The 19,191-nt window shown below is 49.6% G+C and overlaps 1 protein-coding gene across 9 annotated transcripts in view; it reads right to left on the bottom strand.

The window, feature by feature from the left end:
• The window catches only part of Ptpn14 (protein tyrosine phosphatase non-receptor type 14), a 142,275-nt gene that overhangs the window by 65,489 nt on the left and 57,595 nt on the right, over window positions 1-19,191 (bottom strand). For 8 of the 9 annotated variants that reach the window (XM_050148138.1, XM_050148147.1, XM_050148144.1 and 5 more), the window contains one exon: window positions 9,130-9,299. The exons of the other annotated variant lie outside the window; for it this stretch is intronic. In XM_050148138.1, coding sequence (XP_050004095.1) covers window positions 9,130-9,299 — 170 coding nt within the window. The remainder of the gene's footprint in view (window positions 1-9,129; window positions 9,300-19,191) is intronic. 9 annotated transcript variants of the gene reach the window in all.

Raw genomic sequence — 19,191 nt, 5'->3', positions numbered from 1 at the left:
TGAAAGCCTGGCACTGTGTGCTCAAGGCTGGAGATGACAGATGAATTCAAACCAAAGCCCATCCTGGTTCCCGCTGGTGCACAACGCTCACGATGTTAAAGGCTCATTCACAGATGTGCCTGCTCCCCCTGGCTCTGTCTACACTACTTCCTTCTCTTTGACAAAACTCAGCCCTCCATGGCCAGCAGTCATGTGGCATATCTAAGCAGGGGCAGGGCAGGAGAGTTGGCAAAGGCTCATAGGGAGTTCAAACAGATCCTAGGTCAACAAGCCTGTTTCACCTAAAAACCATTCCAGGGCCGGGCAAAGGGCCTGCTCTCTGTCCTAAGCTGCAGTTTGACTGAGCAGCGCCATTTTGTCACTCTGGGTCTGAAAATGAAGCAGAATGCGACCTAGGCGGCACTGTGTTTAGCTATAAAACTAGGTTCTGGAAGAACTGTGTCTTGATAGACTCCTTCTCAGACAGACTACGGCAGCTCAGGATTTGGGAGGTGGCGGGTGGGGAAGACAGACATAAAACAGTTAGTACCCATTACCATTTGATGGGACATGGTCCCCAGGGTCATGGGCTTGATCACTTAGTCTCCAGCTAGTGATGTTGTTTCTGGGGATTGTGGATCCTTTGGGAATTAGGACCTAGCTGAAGGAAGTAGTTCAATGGGGGACAGAGCCTGGAGGATTATATTCTGACTACACACACACACACACACACACACACACACACACACACACTTGCTGCTTCTGTGAGGAGGGAGGGAAGAAGTCTCACACTCTCACCTCCACAAAGCTGCCCACGGACATCCCGTCCTCATCACAAGGGACTGTGTCCCCTCAAACCGTGAGGCAGAACAAAATCTCCCCCCTTAAGTTGCTTCAAAATTATTAAAAATAATATAGTGTCCTTGTCAGGAATAAACTTCATGAGTCATCAGAGACGAGGCAGAAACCGAAGCCAATCCATAAGAATTCTGTAATACTTGAGCCTTTGAGCCTTGGCTCTCCCGACACCATGAGGACCTAGAGTCTGGCCCCCAAAGTGATGTTTTTACACAAACAAGGTCTTTGAAGAAGGTCTGTAGGGAAACACTTGCACACTCAGCTAAAGTGTTAAAACAGATGGATATTTAATTGGATGACAGCAACCGGTCACTGAGGAGACATGGGTTGATGTGACTTTCCTATTAGGTCACAACATAATGCCTACAGGGCCAGAGAGGGCATGGCAGGGAATAACTCTGCCAGTGTAACTGTGGGGACCGGGAAAGAAGGCTAGCCAAGATGGCATCTACCTGCTTACATACTGCTTTCATCTTTTAGAACTGATCCTGTCTGTCAGAATTTCCTAAAGTCATCTTGGAGTAGGAGAAGTGTGTTCTGCTCTGGCAAACGGGAAGGAAAGAGGGCTGGCAGGATGGCCTGGGGGTAAAGGTGCTGGCCATGCAGGCCCGGAAACTTGAGCTCCGCTCTTAGAACCCATGTAAAGGGGGGAACTAATCCACAAAGCTGTCCCCTAGCGAGTTCCAGCCATCTCACAGGCACACCAGACACACAATATTTTTTTAAATCACTTTCAAAGTAACATAAAAGATGCCCTTGGTGCAATGATCTGAATACCAGTTCTTAGGTGTAATAGTTCCATGTACACAAGCCCTATCAGTTCAGGGACTAAAGCCACATTCGTCTCACCAGGCCGCACCCACCTGTGACACTTAGCACACAGCACACTGCACGTGAATTCGAGAGCATCACGGGTACTGGTGTCAGGCTGGACCAGCCACTGTGGTGGGGCTTACAGCCTAGAACGGGGGTCTCCCAGTCTTGAGGTCTACACCTTCTTTGCATTTCTGGTGTCACTCTGGTACTGGACCTTTACTGTGAGGACACAGTGGACCTGTCCCCTCCCCTCCGCTCTCCTCCTTCCCCACTCCAACACAATATCCTAGTCCTCTGCCCTTCTAGGACAAGGAGAGAGCAAAGGTCACCAGGGCACTGACTCCCTGCATCTCCGCCATCCCGATATATATATATGGAAACCCCATTTTGCAATCAACGGGTCATGCCCAATCCCACCCATTATAATGACTCCCCTACAAATCCAAAGAATTCTTTATGAGAAATGGGAGCCTTTAAACCCCTCATAAAGCGTAGCAGGCAAGCTTGGGCACGACGGAACAACTCTTCCCACGGCTCTTCTCCGCCCCTTCGCTAAAGGTAAGTGCTGAGCTGTTGGATCATCGCCTTCCACTCCGCTTCGAAACAAGTATAGTATGTGCAATTGCTAAGCAACTCTCCGCGGCAAAGCCTCGGCACTTCCCTGGCTAGACTCTGAGTCCTTTTCAGCCCGGCAGCGTTAGAGTAACGGCCTTTGGAGTCGATGAACGAACAGACACAACTCTGAAAACGAAGGAATTCAGAAATATAAAATAGTTTGCTTGAGGATTTTTTTTTCCAGCTGGATTTCAAGATAGCTCTCCAAAAAGCCCATTATTTTTGACTGATTTTAAAGATGTTGCAGATGACAAGCCACTAAAGGCATAATAACCCAGGATTTAATGTGCTGTGATCAAACTCTTACTTTGTTAAAGGGAAAGATTTGAGGGCTAGCACACCTGATGACGTAAACTGCTTTACTAATGGGTAAAACACACAGGATCTATGCTAAATGAGCACAGACCAGGGGCCAGGTTGACAGCTCAGTGCGTAACGTGTCTGCAGCATTGCCAGCATGGCGGGGAGGTAGATCCCCAGACATACAGAAATGGCAGAGGGCACAGTGGCCGGATTACACTTCCAGCACTTGGAAGGTGGAGGCAGGAGAGTTGTCAGAGTTGTCAGGCTGACCCACTATAGGCTCAGTGGAGATGCTCAGGCCACCACATGCATGCACAAAACATACACATGTACCTGCATATACATGTGAACTCATGCACATGCAAACCATGTACACATTCACACACACGAGGGAAGTAAAAAAAATCAAATCAAACATTGCATGGGAAGCCTTTGAAATAGGAATGAGGTTTCTGATTTGCTTTTAAAGCATTTATTATTTTTCCCTTTCAATAAAAAATAAATTGTACCAAATTAGTTATTCCTACAAACTATTTGAGTGTTTGGTCTGTCTTCCCACACAAAGAATTTCCAGAAACTGCCACTTCATGGTCAACACGAATGCCAGGGAGCATGCTTCCTCCTCTGGATTCCGGTCGCAGCAGGCTCCCTAGACAGCCACCTGCCCACCCGCACACCCCGAAAACTGGGTCTGTTATCTGGAAGAAGAGAAAGTCAGCAGCAGCTTGCTACCTGTGACCCTGTGGCCTAGGCACACACCTGACTGAGCTGAGGGTGTGAACTTCAGCATTCTTCAGTTGAACACAAGGAAATTAGAGTTGAAAATGAGACACACTCATTAGCTTTAGCCCATCTCGACCTCCTCCAACCAGGCCCGGAGCCAGGAACGGAGATGGTGGCAGAGGCACACTTCCATTTGCACAAAAGCTTTCTGTCTCCGGCACTTTGATCACACTCCTAAGGGCAGACTCAGATCCACCCATCCTAAGAGGCCCCAGCAACAACAGGAAGAGAGCAAGGGAAGAAAACAGGGCTGTGCTGCGGCTCCTTCCTTGCAGTTTGGAGCAACGTGAAAATGTCAGACCTCTAAAGAGCACATTAAAGATTTCAAGATGGCAACACAGAACTTACAAGTTCAGGGTCTTGCTGAGCATCAGGACATGTGACCCTGGCTGCACAGGTGGCAGAACCGAGATGCCAGCCTTGTTTATGAGAGCGCCTGCCAAGCACCCTGGATGCCAGACCAATGACAGAGCATACTCCAGGAAGTAGAGATGGGAACAACACAAACTTAAAAGAAAATGCAAATCAACCTTTAATCCATCAAAAACACAGCTCTTTGGTGGCAAGGCACAGAGATCTGCCCATTCCTACACTCCAGCTGCCTAGCAGGAAGATTAACATGGAACAGGTACTGAAAGAAAGCAAACTTGAAAAGGAATGTAGACAGGGGATGTGGTTCTGTGGTAGCACATCTGCTCAGTATGTCCAAGACCCCACGTTCACCCTGGTACCACAATTCATACATACATACATACATACACACATACATACATACATGAATGGGATGTAATCGGCAACCACCATCTGATGAAGAGTCCAACTTTCTCGGCAAGCAACCCCGCCCCCAGGTCACTACTTCTTAAAGAAAGCCATCTTCTTCCCTGGTCTCAAGACAGATTGCACAGAGTGAGAGACTGGGCTCTAGCATCAGCTACTTCTTGAAAGTGTCTGGCAGAAACAATGCTGTGCTCAAGAACCAAGAGAGACGTGCCCATCCACAGTGGGGCAGGGCAGGGGATGTGACAAAGAATGCTTGTCCTCCTTGAAGGAGTCTACTTCCAAGCCAATGACAAACTTTAAAACCCCAGCAGGACTGGAGAGATGGCTCAGCAATTAGGAGCACTTGCTACTCTTCCAAGTACCTGAGTTCTGTTCCTAGCACCCAGGCTGGGTGCTCACATCCACCTGTGAACTCCAGCTCCAGGAGGGGAGACACCTCTTGTCGCCTCTGTGGGCACCTGCATTCGTGGGCACATATCCACGCTCATACACATAATTAAACTTAAGTCTTTTTAAAAGTCTTCATCAGATGGCATTGTACAAAAAAGCAAAAGAACTGGGGAACAAAAACAAAGTGTAAAGGAACATGGAATCATAGCCCTAATGAAGCTTCTAGAAGAGACACTCTGTACACTCAGGCTGTAGACTCGGACAGTTGCACACACAAGAGAATGCAAAATCTAAGGGGAGAGCACAAGTGTTTCCAACCAAGGAAGGAAGAAGCTGGTAAAAGCAAGAGGCCTAAATTGAGTCCTCAGCGTCCACGGAAACAACCCAGGTGCAAGGGCACACACTACGGAAGAGGCCGACTCCTGGGGCTAACTGTTAAATTCTAGGTCAATAAACCCTGTTTCAAAATAAAAAGAACATTGGGCGCTAGGGAGAGTGCTCAGTAGTAAATGTACCATAGGTGAGGACCAAAGTTTGATCCCCGCCCTCATATAAATGCCAAGTGTATGTATGGAGGAGCCTACCTGTAATTCCAGAGCTTAGAAGGTGGAGCTGGGTCCATGGAGCAAGCTAGCTAGGCCGACTAGACATATCATCGAGTGCAGCAAGCTAGCTAGGCCGACTAGACATACCATAGAGTGCAGCAAGCTAGCTAGGCCAACTAGACATACCATAGAGTGGAGCAAACTAGCTAGGCTGACGAGACAAATTGACCTCAGGGTTCAGCTGAGAGAATCCAGCTTCAACGGATAAAGTAGGGAGCAACAGAGGCAAATGCATCACATCAACTTTGAGCTTTCATAGGCATGTACACACGCATACATGTACATATGCATGAGCGCCCCACACACATACATACATACACATATACATGAGGAAATAAAAGGTAGATGGAACTAAGAAATGGCACCCATGCTATCTTGACTGACTCAGAAGACGGCACAGAAGTGATACACTGAGCACGCATGAACACTCATAGATACAACTAAAAGCACCATCTTGTCTCATGTGAAGACAGGATTTGGCCTGACCTGGCTTTCCCCTCAATGTGTGCTAGATCTGAAGGTAACACTGGAAGGAAAGGGCCACAGCGTAGTCTAGAAATGTAACAACCTGATTTCTTTGTCACACATACAGAAAGAAAAAGGGCCGGGCAGTGGTGGCGCACGCCTTTAATCCCAGCACTCGGGAGGCAGAGGCAGGCGGATCTTTGTGAGTTCGAGGCCAGCCTGGTCTACAAGAGCTAGTTCTAGGACAGGCTTCAAAGGTAGAGAGAAACCCTGTCTCGAAAAAAAAAAAAAAAGGAAAAGTAAAGAAAAAGGTCACTACCTCTTTTTGGCACATAAAGACCACAGGCCCTAAATGTGGGCACTTATTCCTAGTTGGTTGAGAAATAACTTCTCGTTCCCAAACAGGAAGGACTTCCAATGAAGGAAGCCCATGTAGAGAGTAAGCATGTCAAAAATCCTGTTCCTAGTTGCTGGGCAGTGTTACCTGGAGACAAGGGCACAGCCTCCCAGTTAGAATTAGAGGAGGTGGGCAGAGGGGATGCGATTTTGAGGAGAGGGTACTCTGGGGCACAGCAGCAGCATCGCTCCCACGGCCCTACATCTCCTCACCGCTCCCACAGGGTCCTAAGACTGTCTTTGGCAGAAGAGGGACTGGCCTGGCTACAACTGTAGTAACGCTATGTAAACTCTGTAGCGTGTTGACCACTAAGATCGGAAAGTCTCACCCCAGAAGGTCAGCTACCATAGCATCCTGGCAAGGGAGGCTGTGCCACCTGACCTCACTGGGGTGAATGAGTTCCTTTGACTAGCCCAGCACCCCCACACATCAGTGAGCAATACAAGACACACGCATCCCAGGGAAAAGGAAAACCTGACAATTAATTATGCATTTAAGAAATCAGGCATGCGGGGCTGGAGAGATGGCTCAGTGGTTAAGAGCACTGACTGCTCTTTCAGAGGACCGGGGTTCAATTCCCAGCACCCACATGGCAGCTCACAACTGTCTAAAGATCCAGTTGCAGGGAATCTGACACCTTCACACCAGTGCACATAAAATAAAGTTAAATAAACCATAAAAAATATTTAAAAAAAAAAAGAAATCAGGCATGCACCGTGAGTCTTAGATTCACTCTTCAAAAATTATTTATCCTTGGTTTCGTGTTCCTGGGTCTGTCTGTCTGTCTGTCTGTCTGTCTGTGTATCTTGCCATTTCAGCTAGGCTGGCCGGCCCGAGAGCTCCAAGAACCTACCTGCCTCCCCGCCCCTAACCCTGGGGATGAATGTAGCACATGCCTTGTCCTGCATTTTACATGGATGCTGGGAATTGAACTCAGGTCCTCACGCTTGTGTGGAGGAACTCTGCCAACTGAGCCCCCTAGCCCCCTAGTCCTTTTCCTTTAAAAGTATTCTTAGGACTGAAGCCCTAAAGAGGGCCTTCCTGACTTGAAGATTTGGAAAAGGCCTGGACATCAATTCCACGCTTGCCACAGGGTGTGAGAAGCCAGCAGCTCTGCAGCCCTTCCTTGCAATCATTAAGTAGCCAATTAAAGGGCTTCTCCGCTCACTTAGAAACCATCTTCTCACCTTCCGAGCCCAGCAAAGTATGAAAACCATGTGTTTACAGTGAATCCGTTGCTATGAAAGCCTGCTGCAAAATATTTTCCCTTTGATTTAGGAGGATATAAGAAGGGGAAGATGCCTGGCGGGCAGGAGCCCCTGCTGGGGGGAACCCGGCCGAGATGGGAGAGAAGCAAAGAACCGTGGTGGTCCAGGCAGGAGTCACATCTACCCAAGGAGGAGTGAACATTCTCAAGACTCACGGAACACAGCTTCCAGCTGGGAATGCGGCTGAGAGCTCCGTGCTCCTTAATCTCTTTAGCTCCTATGGTTTCATGACTCATCCCCATCTGTCTAGGAGGAACCTAGCTGTTGCCAGCTTGTGTTTAGAATCATATCAGGTCATTTCTTCTCTCCTTTGATTTTGTACCTCCATGTATTCTCCTTTTGATATACTGTGTGTGTGTGTGTGTGTGTGTGTGTGTGTGTGTGTGTGTGTGTGTAGACGCTGGGTATCTCTGCTCAGCCGATCTCCGCCTTAAGTCTCAGACAGGCTCTCTCACAGGCCCTGGACCGCACAAACCCAGCTAGGCTGGCTGAGCAGCAAACCCCAGGGCCTCTTCTGTCTTCCCCTCTCCAGCACTAGGAACCACTGCTGCCGACTAAGCACCGGTCCTGGTGCTTCTGTGGAACCAGAGCCACCTCACAGCCCTTCTCCTTTGGACACCTTTTATGTTTTCACTCAGTTGTCCCCTTAACCTTGGGCCTGACTCGCCCATTTGTTGCTCCAGTGTCACCAGTCTCTTGTCAGGAGTCCCCCATCATGAAGAGATTTGCTCCAGGGGGTGAGATGGGGGTCAATCTCAAATTAACCTCCAAAAGACGCCCCTGCCTGACCCTTCTCTTCTGCCCTGGAGTTAGAGGTCCATGCTGCTACCCCCACGTTTTACACAGGATCTGGGGCTGCCGACTGAGATCTCTGTGTCTGGAGGGCAGGCGTTTACCCACCGAGCCACACCCACGTTTTACACAGGATCTGGGGCTGCCGACTGAGATCGCCATGTCTGGAGGGCAGGCGTTTACCCACCGAGCCACTACCAGCAACAGCTTTTCATGAGGAGGAGGGGCAGGAGGAAGAAGGGGAGGAGCAGGAAACATAGAAACTTCAACCGTGTTGTCATTAGAGAAATTTACAGTCCTGAAACCCACACAGTGAGAAACACTGGAACACTCTGCCATCCTCCAAGCTCGTCACTGCTTTAGCTTCTCCAGGATTCCCAACGCCCAAATCGAAGCAACAGATTTTAGAAACAAAAACAGAAAGCATTCCTGGGCTTCTGGCTCCCTCCAGAAATGTCACCGGGCAGGTGATTCCGAGGCACAGACGTCTCTATATCCATTGTGCACACAGACAGCCCCATGTACGTCATCCTAGCACCAACAGCATGGGCTTGTCTTGCCTGAACTTTAACATCTGCAGTTCCGACAAGGACATAAGATAGCATGGCCACCCCCAGGCTCCGCTATGCTGTTGACATAACCAAAACTCTTGCCCTCGCGACATTTTTCTCCTCAACTTGATTCGATCTTTAGAACCATCTTAGGCCTCAGGTGCAAAGCCCAGTGGTGTTTGGGGAGGCGGATGGGGTGGAGAAAACAGAATGAGAGGGTTGGCTTTTATTAAATTCTAGCCTACCTATTTCACTTACCATCCCCAGCAAATACTTCTGTGCTGTTATACACAACATTCTACCTGTTGTACCAGGGCTGGCACTAGCCACATGGGTCAAACCACATGGTAACTGGCAGGCAACCTCCAGCCGCTCCCCCCCCCCCCCGCCCCCTCTCCCCCCCCCCCCCCCCCCCCCCGCCCTCTCTGCCTCCCCACGCAACTAAAGCAGCCAGCGTGCCCCCACTTCACCGGAAGCCTTTCAGTGATCCACACCCTTCCGGGGAACTTGAGGGAGATGACACCTACCTTGTGGCCTCCTGCTGAAGCCACGACACATTTGGCACATAGAACATGACTCCGAAGAAGAGCAGAGGCTCGTTAGCGAATTTGTCCAGATGCTTCTTCAGCGGCTTCTCCAGCTCCACCCATCTCGCCTGCTGGCTCTTGCTGAGAAACCAAAGGCCGAAGTAGTGTGTCTAGATAAAGGGTAAAATCGCATCAGTTGTGGGTCCAAGATCATACAGGCCTCCCACCCCTGCAACACCGGAACTCTGAGATGGGCCAACCTACAAGGATCCAAGGTTCTTCCCCACCTGATACAGTCACCTATGTGAAGCATCAGGTGGAGCTCTCCGAACTGCATATGGTTCCACTTGTGCCAGGTGAAGGGATGAGGACAGGCCTAACTAGGAGCAGGTATATGTACATATATATATCATATATATATATATATATAACAGCACCTGGGCACAGAGACCACAGGTCAGCCATGGATGCCCTACCTCAGGAGCCAGCCACCTTGGCATTTTAGGAAAGATCTCTTTCTGGTACCTGGGATTCACTGGTAACACAGACTGGCTGGTTAGTGAATCCTGAATAGCCTCCTGTCTCCACTCTCCCAGAGCTGGGATTACAACTATGCCCACCAAACCTGGATTTTTAGATGGGGTTGAAGTTTCCCCAGCCCCAGGACCGACTTCTTTGCTGAGTCCAGAAGTGAGTCCCTGTATGAAAGGCCAGGATAATTCTTACATCGATCATAGAGTAATTTCTTACTCAACTCTGAAGACAAACCCTGCCAGCTAAGAGCTCTAGCGATGCAGAACATTTCAGGTTTGAACCCAAAAGCCACGTGCTCTGTTGGGACTTCAATGAGTATTTTGAAAGCAGTGCCCTGTACCGCTTTATTAAACGTGAATTATGAGAAAATTTCTCCCCCTACCAAGTTTTGAGACTGGAAGGTTCTCCTCTCCTCAGCTGACCCCAAAGCCACCAGGGGCTCTTGGCAGATTAGGGTGGCATTTGCTAGATGAAAGTGTGATCATCACCCTAAAACCTGAAGCCTCAACCAGCTTGGCTACGAAGAGCTCGCTGACTGATGGAAACAGGTACCTTCATGCACCCAATCCTGTCTTTATATGAACGTGTGCTAGGGTTTCAGGCTTAGTGCGGAAAAAAAGAACCAGTTCGCTGCTTCTGAAGACACCTTTGTGTTTCCATTATGGCCTCGGCTGGTTTACAGTGCACCTGGGGCTCTGCCCTCCGAAGAATGTTTTCATTACCAAGTTTAATTTCCAAAGGCATTCTTTCTGTCCTCACCGCAGCTGGCTGTCCCTCCACTCACCAGAGCCATCCCTACCAAGTCCCCAGGGAGGCCGTGGTCCCGCTTTCTTAGCACACCAGGTGTGCCCTGGCCAGTGGAAGCCGGAGCACCACAGGCCAGCTGGAGTACATGTCTCACATGGGTGAAAGGCCTCCCTCTACCTTCTCAAGCAACAAAATGCAATCCTTGGTGTCCAGGCAATGGGTTTCTCTGTCGAATCACACAAAGCCGACTGGATCCGGTCTCACCCCGCTCTTTGTGTTCCAGCTTCTGTGAACCCACCTGTGTTTCCACCACGAGCCATGGCGCAGTCGAGGTCCACAGGTCACCTCACAGAAGAGCTCTGTGGCTCGTCTGCTTCCAGTTGTTCCTCTCTCTCTCTCTCTCTCTCTCTCTCTCTCTCTCTCTCTCTCTCTCTCTCTCTCTCTCTCTCTGTGTGTGTGTGTGTGTGTGTGTGCGTGTATGTGAGATTCTACATACAAAGGAACCCCCGAACTCCTAGAGCTTTGTCCTTAAGATGAGGTGACTTCAAGTCTTACCCACAGTCTGCAGGGACGACTGTACCTAATTCCTGCCACCACGTCTATGGACCGTAGCAAGCACTTCGTCAGCAGATCAGACGACTCCTTTTAACCAGCTCCTTTTAGCATCAATATAGGTCATGGTTGAGATCTAGATCCACGCCCGCCCCCAGACTGGTACCAGGATTCCCAGGGCCTGGTGGGGATGCATCCTGCCATGGAAGGGGACCACAGGACCCTGAGCCCTTCTTGTCCCCTCCTGCCTTCCAGCAACTGTGACATGCCTGATTTTACTTCTCTGTGCACTTCCGGCAATGTGTGCGGCCTCATCACCAGCACAAAGCAAAAGCGCCAACAGATGACAACCTGAAACCATACTCTAAATCAACCTTCCCTCTCCAGAAGATGGTCACCTCGGGTTATCACAGACAGTGACAGAAAGCAGACACATACACCTATGAGCCATAGAGAGCAAGCAATGCCAGGTGGGGGTGGGGGTTGGGGAGGTGGCTCAGCGTGGATTCCCTAACACCCACACAAAAGCCGGGCAAGCGGCACAAACCCACAGTCCTAGTCCATGGAAAGCCAGCCCGCCTAGGCAAACTGGCAGACTCCCGGTTATTAAGACGTCCTTTATATAAATAAATAATAACATGGGAGCAGCTGAGGAGACATGATACCAACCTCTGGGCTACACATACAGGCACACACACACACGTCCACACTCACAACACACACACACACCATCAATATACACAGAGACAAAGAAAACAGGCTAGGGGCTCACACCCATAACCCTAGCACTTGGGACACAGAGGAAAGACGATCATGAATTTGAGGTGGACCTAGGCTACAGAGCGAAGACCCTGCCTCAAAACAACAAATGGCAGAAGGAGCCAGGTCTGATGGCACAGGCCTACAACCCCCACCCTTGAGAGGTGGGGGCGAGAGGGTCAGTTTAATATCGTTCTCAGTTATATCAGGGATCCGAGGCCAGCCTAGGCTACAAGAGATTGTGTCTCCAAAACAAGCAACAACGAGAAAACCACACACCGAAACAAACCAGAAAGGAAAGGGAATCGGTTGCGATGGCAACCTGTGAAAAGGCTGAAGGAAGCTGGAGTAACGACAGATAACAGGCCTTAGACAGACAGGAAAAATAACCACGGGAGCATCTGAAAGTCCTGTCGCAGACACTTCTGGGCCATTGGGATGCTGTGTGATGCTGACGCGGCCACCGGGAGTCAGGGATGTGAGAGACTGGCTGAGATCAGGCCCAAAGCAAGAGAGCCTTGGTGCTTAGTTCAGCACCTGCCTGGAAAGGGTCCTAGGCAGGACCTCATTGCACCGATTCCTCCACCGAAGACAGCAGCACACAGGGGTCCCTCCTTGCACTTGGGGTGATTGGAATGTTTACAATAAAAGCTGAGACATCCTTAAGCTGTGGCATGCTGCGTAGTAATTTCCAGAGTTATGAGAAAACCCTTTGGAGAGAACCCTCTGGTAAGCATGGGCAGAGGAAGGGAGCATACACCTGCCGAGCAGACTAACCTCTGCTTCCCCTAGAAGTAGTGTTGACATGTGTGCTGTATGTTTATGCTCCATACTTCATCCTGACCATAATATTCATTCAAATTTATATTACTCAAACTATGAAGGGAAGGCAGGAACAACTCACTGATCCATTTTGGGAGGAATTTTTAATTTGTTAAGATTTATCTATGTAATGTGTTTAATTGTCTTGCATGCATATGTCTATGTGTGCCTGGTAGCCACTGAGGACAGAAGTCATCAGATGCTCTGGGACCAAAGTTACAAATGGTTGGTTGTGAACCACCATGTGGGTGCTTGGAACTGGACCCAGGTCTTCTGCAGGAACAGTCAGTATTGCCCTTCCACCTTTTAGGGTATTCTTTTAATTTCTGTCTTTTCCTCCCCACCCACCAAGATTACTACACCAGGAAAAAGTAAACAAACACAAACATACACACACAAAGAAGGTCCATTTAACAGAGTACAACATATTCCTGCCCAACACTCACACGCATACACGCATGCAAGCATGCACACATGCACACACAGATAGACAGAGAACAACAAGTTCTGAGACCCTAAGCACTAATCTTGAACCACAGTAAACAGTAAAGAGTTCTAAATTAGCTGGGCATGGTGATTCATGCCTTTAATCCCAGTACTCGGGAGGCCGAGGCAGGTGAGTTTGAGGCCACTCTGATGTACAGATTGAGTTTACTCTGTGAGTGTGAGGCCAGCCTGGTTTACAGAGTGAGTTCCAGGGCAGCCAGGACTACACAGAGAAACCCTGTCTCAAAGAGTTCTAAATAACAAAATAAACCACCCCTAATGAAAACTGAATTTGTAGTGTAAGTGTTTGTTGCTGCTGCTGAAATACACCCTTTTCTAAAGGGAACAGAGCCGTCCCCAGTGGTTCGCTGTGCAAGTATTCTTTTTTTTAAAAATATTTATTTATTTATTATGTATACAATATTCTGTCTGTGTGTATGTCTGCAGGCCAGAAGAGGGCACCAGACCTCATTACAGATGGTTGTGAGCCACCATGTGGTTGCTGGGAATTGAACTCAGAACCTTTGGAAGAATCAGGCAATGCTCTTAACCACTGAGCCATCTCTCCAGCCCCAGCAAGTATTCTTTGAAAGAGTTAAAAGACTGCTCGAGAAATGGGGTCCAGAGGTCATGGGCAAATATCCAACACCCTCTTGTTACCACAAAAATGCAAATCAAAACTTCCCTGGGATTCCACGGCACTCCTGTTGAAATGACTCTGGGGGAAACATTGACAAACGCTAGCGAGGGTGGGGACAGACACACTGGGGGTGTGGATGTACTAGTGGGGCCTCTATGGAAATCAGGACCGAGGCACTGCCACGTGACCTGGGAATACACCAAAGGGACTTAAGTCAGCATTCCACGGAGATGCCTGCTCACTCGTCACGATGATGGTGCGTGTCACCGTAGCCACGTTGTGGAATCAGTCTGGGTGTCACTTAACAGATACACCAGTGAAGGGGCCAATAAAAAGTGATGTGATGTATGTAAACCACGGAGTTTAACTGAGTGTATTGTGTGTATGTGTATTTATATGTGTGGATGTGTGTATATATGCATGTGTGTATATATGTACGTATATGTATGTGTATATATTTGTGTATATGTGTATATATGCATATATGTGTGTATGTGTATGTATGTGTGTATGCGTATATATATGTATGTGTGTATATATATGCGTGTGTGTGTGTGTAGCTATACTGAGATATGTAGGAGCTATGGTTGTAGGTCAGTTGGTTGAGAGCTTGCCTGCCATGCGCAAGCCCCTAGGCTCAGACCCACCACCATGACAAGCCTGGTGTGGTGGCTCATTCTCACAATCCCAGCATTTCCAGTGGACAAGCGGAGGGCTGGCAGTGGACAGGAGGAGTGAGGGAGAGCAAACACAGGTGAAGCACATAACATACCTAAGAATGTCACCACAAAGCCTGGCACCTTTTATATATGTTAAAGTTTTTCAAAAAGGTTTAGGGGCAGGGGATTCCTAGTTCAAGGCAAACTGCCTTTACAGGTGTCTGCAGCACAGCTCTGTCCCGTGCTGTCTTAGAATGTTGAATGTTGGGCCCAGTTATTCTGCAGGAAGGAATGCACATTCGTGAGCCGCCTCCACGCTTTCCACTTCTCCCACCCTCCTCTGGCTGTGTTTCCACACAGGAGTGGAAAGCCTGCCCAGCTTCTCACACGGCTTTTGCTCAGGTTACGGTACAGCAGGGCTTATCTGGCCACATCTGGCCACAAGTTGCATCACAGGAAGTATAATCAGACCCTGACAGTCACAATCCATCTAGCTGTGTACCAAGCAACTCCCCCCCCCCCCGTGCCTGGTCCAAGGCGCTGTCTCCCACACCAAGCGCAGCTGTGCACACTCCGCTTCAAGTTCAGCCCAGTTTGGTTCCCCAAGCTCCACCACTAAACACTGGCACATGGTTGTGTGAAATGCAGCTGGTTAAGCCCCCTCTGCCACTGTTGAAGGAACCCGATTCCCGACAAAGGCCCAGAAGGCCAGCTTTCTGTCCAAGGTACCGACCGAGCTGACCTCTGGATACCTCTGGGCATAAATCCCACGTTGTAGTTTAGTTTTAAGCCTGAGGCTCTGGCGCCTTGAGTTCTATAGTGACGAAGAAATGAGGCTGTAAAAACCAGTTCCCAGGAAGAAGACCTGTATCTCTGAGTCAGCGACTAAGAACCAGCTGAGATGGAACAGCCTCGGGAGAGTCGCAGGGGGATGGCGTTTTCATGTGAGCACGCCCTGGGTTTATGTGAAATTTTGCATTTTAGCAGAAGTATAAATGTCTGTACTGAAATGCCAGCAAGTGTCTGCAGTGTCAGACAGGTTTGCCACAGAGCCAGCGTTCATGGTAACGACCGTGGAACAATCGATCCCAGAAGATGAAGCCCTTTCTGCAGACTGCGAGACAGGTAGTTCCGTGGCCTGAGTGTGAAATGTCCCACAAGCTTGTGTGTTTGAACACTGTGGAGCCCCAGCTGGTGGCGCTGTCATGGAGAAAGTTGTGGACTATTTAGGAGGTGAAGGTAGATGGAGGAAATGGATCACTGGGGGTGCACCTGAAAGTTGTATTGGCCCGCCCCACTCCCTGACTGCTCTCTGCTCGGCTGTGGAGGCAATGTGACCAGCTCACTCCGGCTAGCATGGCTTTCTCCCCCACCCCCACCCCCGCCATAATGCAGTCTATCCTTCAAGTACGAGCCCAAGCAAGTCCTTTCTTGAGTTGCTCTTCCAGACACTGGTCGGCAGCAAGAAAAGCAGGAGACAGCAGGGTCTGTGGGGAATCCTGCCCCTTCTCATTCTGCGGCAGCCCTCACATGCTCAAAGGCAACAGGTATTAATAGTTCACAGTGTTGTTGACATGATTCCCCCGAATTGTCGTGCCGGGGGTCAAATCCCAGACCTCGCACACAGCAGACAAGCACCCTACGCCTGAGCTGCGTCTCCACCCTTCATCCTTCATTTATAAAGGCATGATGTAACCGCACACACTAACAATTCACGGCAGAAGATTGTGGAGGGTTTGGTTGCACCAGTTTTGTGACCCATGGCATGGCTTTAATGCCATCTGTGAGGGTTACACATGCCGTCCTGGCAATTACGAGGGATTAGAGCCTTGATCTTAACGCAGGCATTTTGAAGAGGCACTCAGCCAGAAGCAGGAGTTTAGAAGATCTCGCACTAAGCTCCAACAGGCTGCCCGCCTCGCCCAGCATTTCAGCTGTCAATCAAGAAGCAGGGCTGGTACGGCCCCACCTGAGAGAAAGAAAGGAGTTCCGTGCAAGCACTGAAGCTTCTCTTGGGAATGAGAAATATCTCAGACGCAGCAAAGTGGCTCTCCCTGCCATGTTCCAGTGATTCTGGAAAATAATCAATGCCCTCCACATCTGGAAAACTGGGAGGCCACCTTGTATGCACCCAAGATCGAGACTGCGTAGGTCTGGGGGTTCTAGAACCTATCTATACCTAACAAGGGGACTCTCCTCAGTCTCCATGAGAATACAGGAAAACAAGCCGCAGCGTAACAGTGACCATAAAGCCAGTCATGATCCCACGCAAGCATTCTCCTCCGGCAGCCAGACTCCCTCAGAACACACCCAATGAGAAAGACTTAAGAGTGAAGGCTGAGAAATAACCACCTCTGTTTCTACTAAAATGAAGTACCACGACAGCAGAGGCCAGCTAAGATTTCCAATTAGAATATTCACGAGACAAGAAACCAACACAAAATTCAAAGGCCCTGAATTTCCCCCTCACAACCTGCTCTCAGCAGACTCTTTCTCAGGATTGTTTATGTGTGTGTGTGTGCATGTGCGCACGCACGTGCACACACACACAAACATGCTATGGTGTGTATGTGCCATGTGTACACGCGAAAGTCAGAGGACAATTCGTAAGTACCAGTTCTCTCCGGGATCAAACTCAGGCCATTAGTCAAGCTTGGTGGCATCTACCTTTACCCAGGGAGCCGTCTACTTTAGTTTTGTTTCAAGTTGACACAAACCTAGACATACCTGGGCTCCTAACTGAGGAAATGCTTACACCAGATTGGCCTCTGGGCACAACTGTGGGCCATTTTTCTTAGTTAATGATTAACCCACTGCGGGCAGTGCCATCCCTGGACTGGTGGTTCTGGCCTCTGCTTCGGTTCCTGCCTCCAGGCCTCTGCCTTGAGCTCCTAACAGGCTACTCCAGATGATGGACAGTACCGTCTAAGATGAAACACACCCTCTTTTCCCCCAAGATGCCTTCAGCGTTTTTATCACAGCAACAGAAAGCAGAGCAACACATCTCATTGGCCCCATGCTGATCATTTTGATCATTTTAAACCCCAGCTGTGGTTAAAAAGGTTACAGAACTGAGACAGATTCCACAGGTTAGGGAATGAGGTTTTCTTGTCAATCAAATAGTCCGTCCCTACATCAGACAATCAGAGCTGTTACCCAGCGCCACTAGACTAACCTCAGTCAAGCCACACACCCCCTCTGCAATGTGCGCTCACCTTTCTTTGATGGGAAATGCATACTGAGTCCCTGTGTCTCTAAAATCTTTACACATGAGAGTAGCCAAGCGCGGAAGATGAATGCTACAGCTGAGAGCTTTGAAAAAAATGCAAATCTGCACAAGGAAAAGAGGCTAAACTGGGCGACAGTCCCCATTGGTGGGGAGGGGGCAGCCCTGTGTTGAGCCCCTTCCTCTTCTGATTCTGGATGAAGACATTCCTGTTGGATGTACAGAGCCTGTTCCTTGAACTCCCGGGGAGCTCTGATTGACTAGGAAGGGTCACAGCTCCCATGTTCCCTGTCACAGGATGAAAGTGAAGAGCCAAGGAGAAAGCGATTTGCTCAGAGGTGACAAACCCATTGAGGGCCGCCAGCACAAAGCCAGCGTGAAAGCTGAACCACACCTTAACACGGAGCTGCCAATCACGCAACAATGCACACATGACAGGAGCCTCTGAACTGCTCCCTTCATCCTAGCTGACGAGGTAGTGGCAGGATCATCTGGGGTTGCCCTTTGACCTCTCAGAGGGAAGCCAGGGTTGGCAGAGAGGAACCAGTACTGCACAGGTGCCCCAACATCCCTCACCTCTCACTACTCCCCAGAGCTCTGCTGGTGGACCGGGGAGATGCCTTTGCACCACTCCCCCGACACACACACACCCTGCCAGCCCCCAACTCTACCGCACCCTCACTCACCCCCTCGCCCCCCTCCCCAGCGCAGGCGGTTGCTCTTGATTTCCTCCTCTCTGCAGATCCAGCTCCCTTTGCTGAGGAGGACATTTCTTTTTTTTTTTTTTTTTTTTTTTTTTTTTTTTTTTGAGACAGGGTTTCTCTGTGGCTTTGGAGCCCGTCCTGGAACTAGCTCTGTAGACCAGGCTGGTCTCGAACTCACAGAGATCCGCCTGCCTCTGCCTCCCGAGTGCTGGGATTAAAGGTGTGCGCCACCATCGCCCGGCTGAGGAGGACATTTCATCTTTCCTACCTGAACGCCTAATGTAGGCTTCAGGTCCAGATTCAAAGCACAGAGGCTGTGTGTGTGTGTGTGTGTGTGTGTGTGTGTGTGTGCACAGATGTACACACCCAAGCAGTGTTTATGGGGGCCAGAGGCTGACACATCACAATATGTCTGAGAGCTTTACTTTCAGAAAGGGTCTCACTGAATCTGGAGCTCGGTCCTTCAGCTAGACTGGCTGGCCACTGAGCCCTGGGGACACACCCAGCTGTCTCCACACCCCAGTTCTGACTCGCTGGCACACTCAGCCTTAGATGTGAGTGTTGGAGAACTGACGTCAGGCCTTCACCCTCATGCAGCGAGCACTGTGCCCACTTGGCCACCCTAGTCTCCTCCCCAGCCGGCTTTCACCCCTGCCTGGCCCACACGCGTCTAGGCACTGAATGGCTAAGGACAGGCACCATCCACGCCTTACCCGGTGATATGCCTAGCACAGGTGGCATTCAGTCTTCACTCATTACCTAAGTGCTGGACCCTCCTAATGCACCCCCCCAGTGTCTAGCAAATCCTAGGGAAGTCACTCAATTCTATGTAATAAAAATCATTTCTAGAGACGTTGACGTGTGAGCAGTCATGAATCAGTGGACGCAGCACTCTGTCTCTCCAGACAGAACGGCTTTTGAGATTGCCAAGAG

The sequence above is a fragment of the Alexandromys fortis genome, unplaced genomic scaffold, assembly GCF_014885135.2.
Source record: "Alexandromys fortis isolate MF-2015 unplaced genomic scaffold, M_Fortis_MF-2015_v1.1 scaffold_62, whole genome shotgun sequence".
Classification (NCBI taxonomy): Eukaryota; Metazoa; Chordata; class Mammalia; order Rodentia; family Cricetidae; genus Alexandromys; species Alexandromys fortis.
The sequence above is the reverse complement of the archived record's forward strand: the minus strand, read 5'-3'. Positions and strand labels throughout refer to the sequence as shown.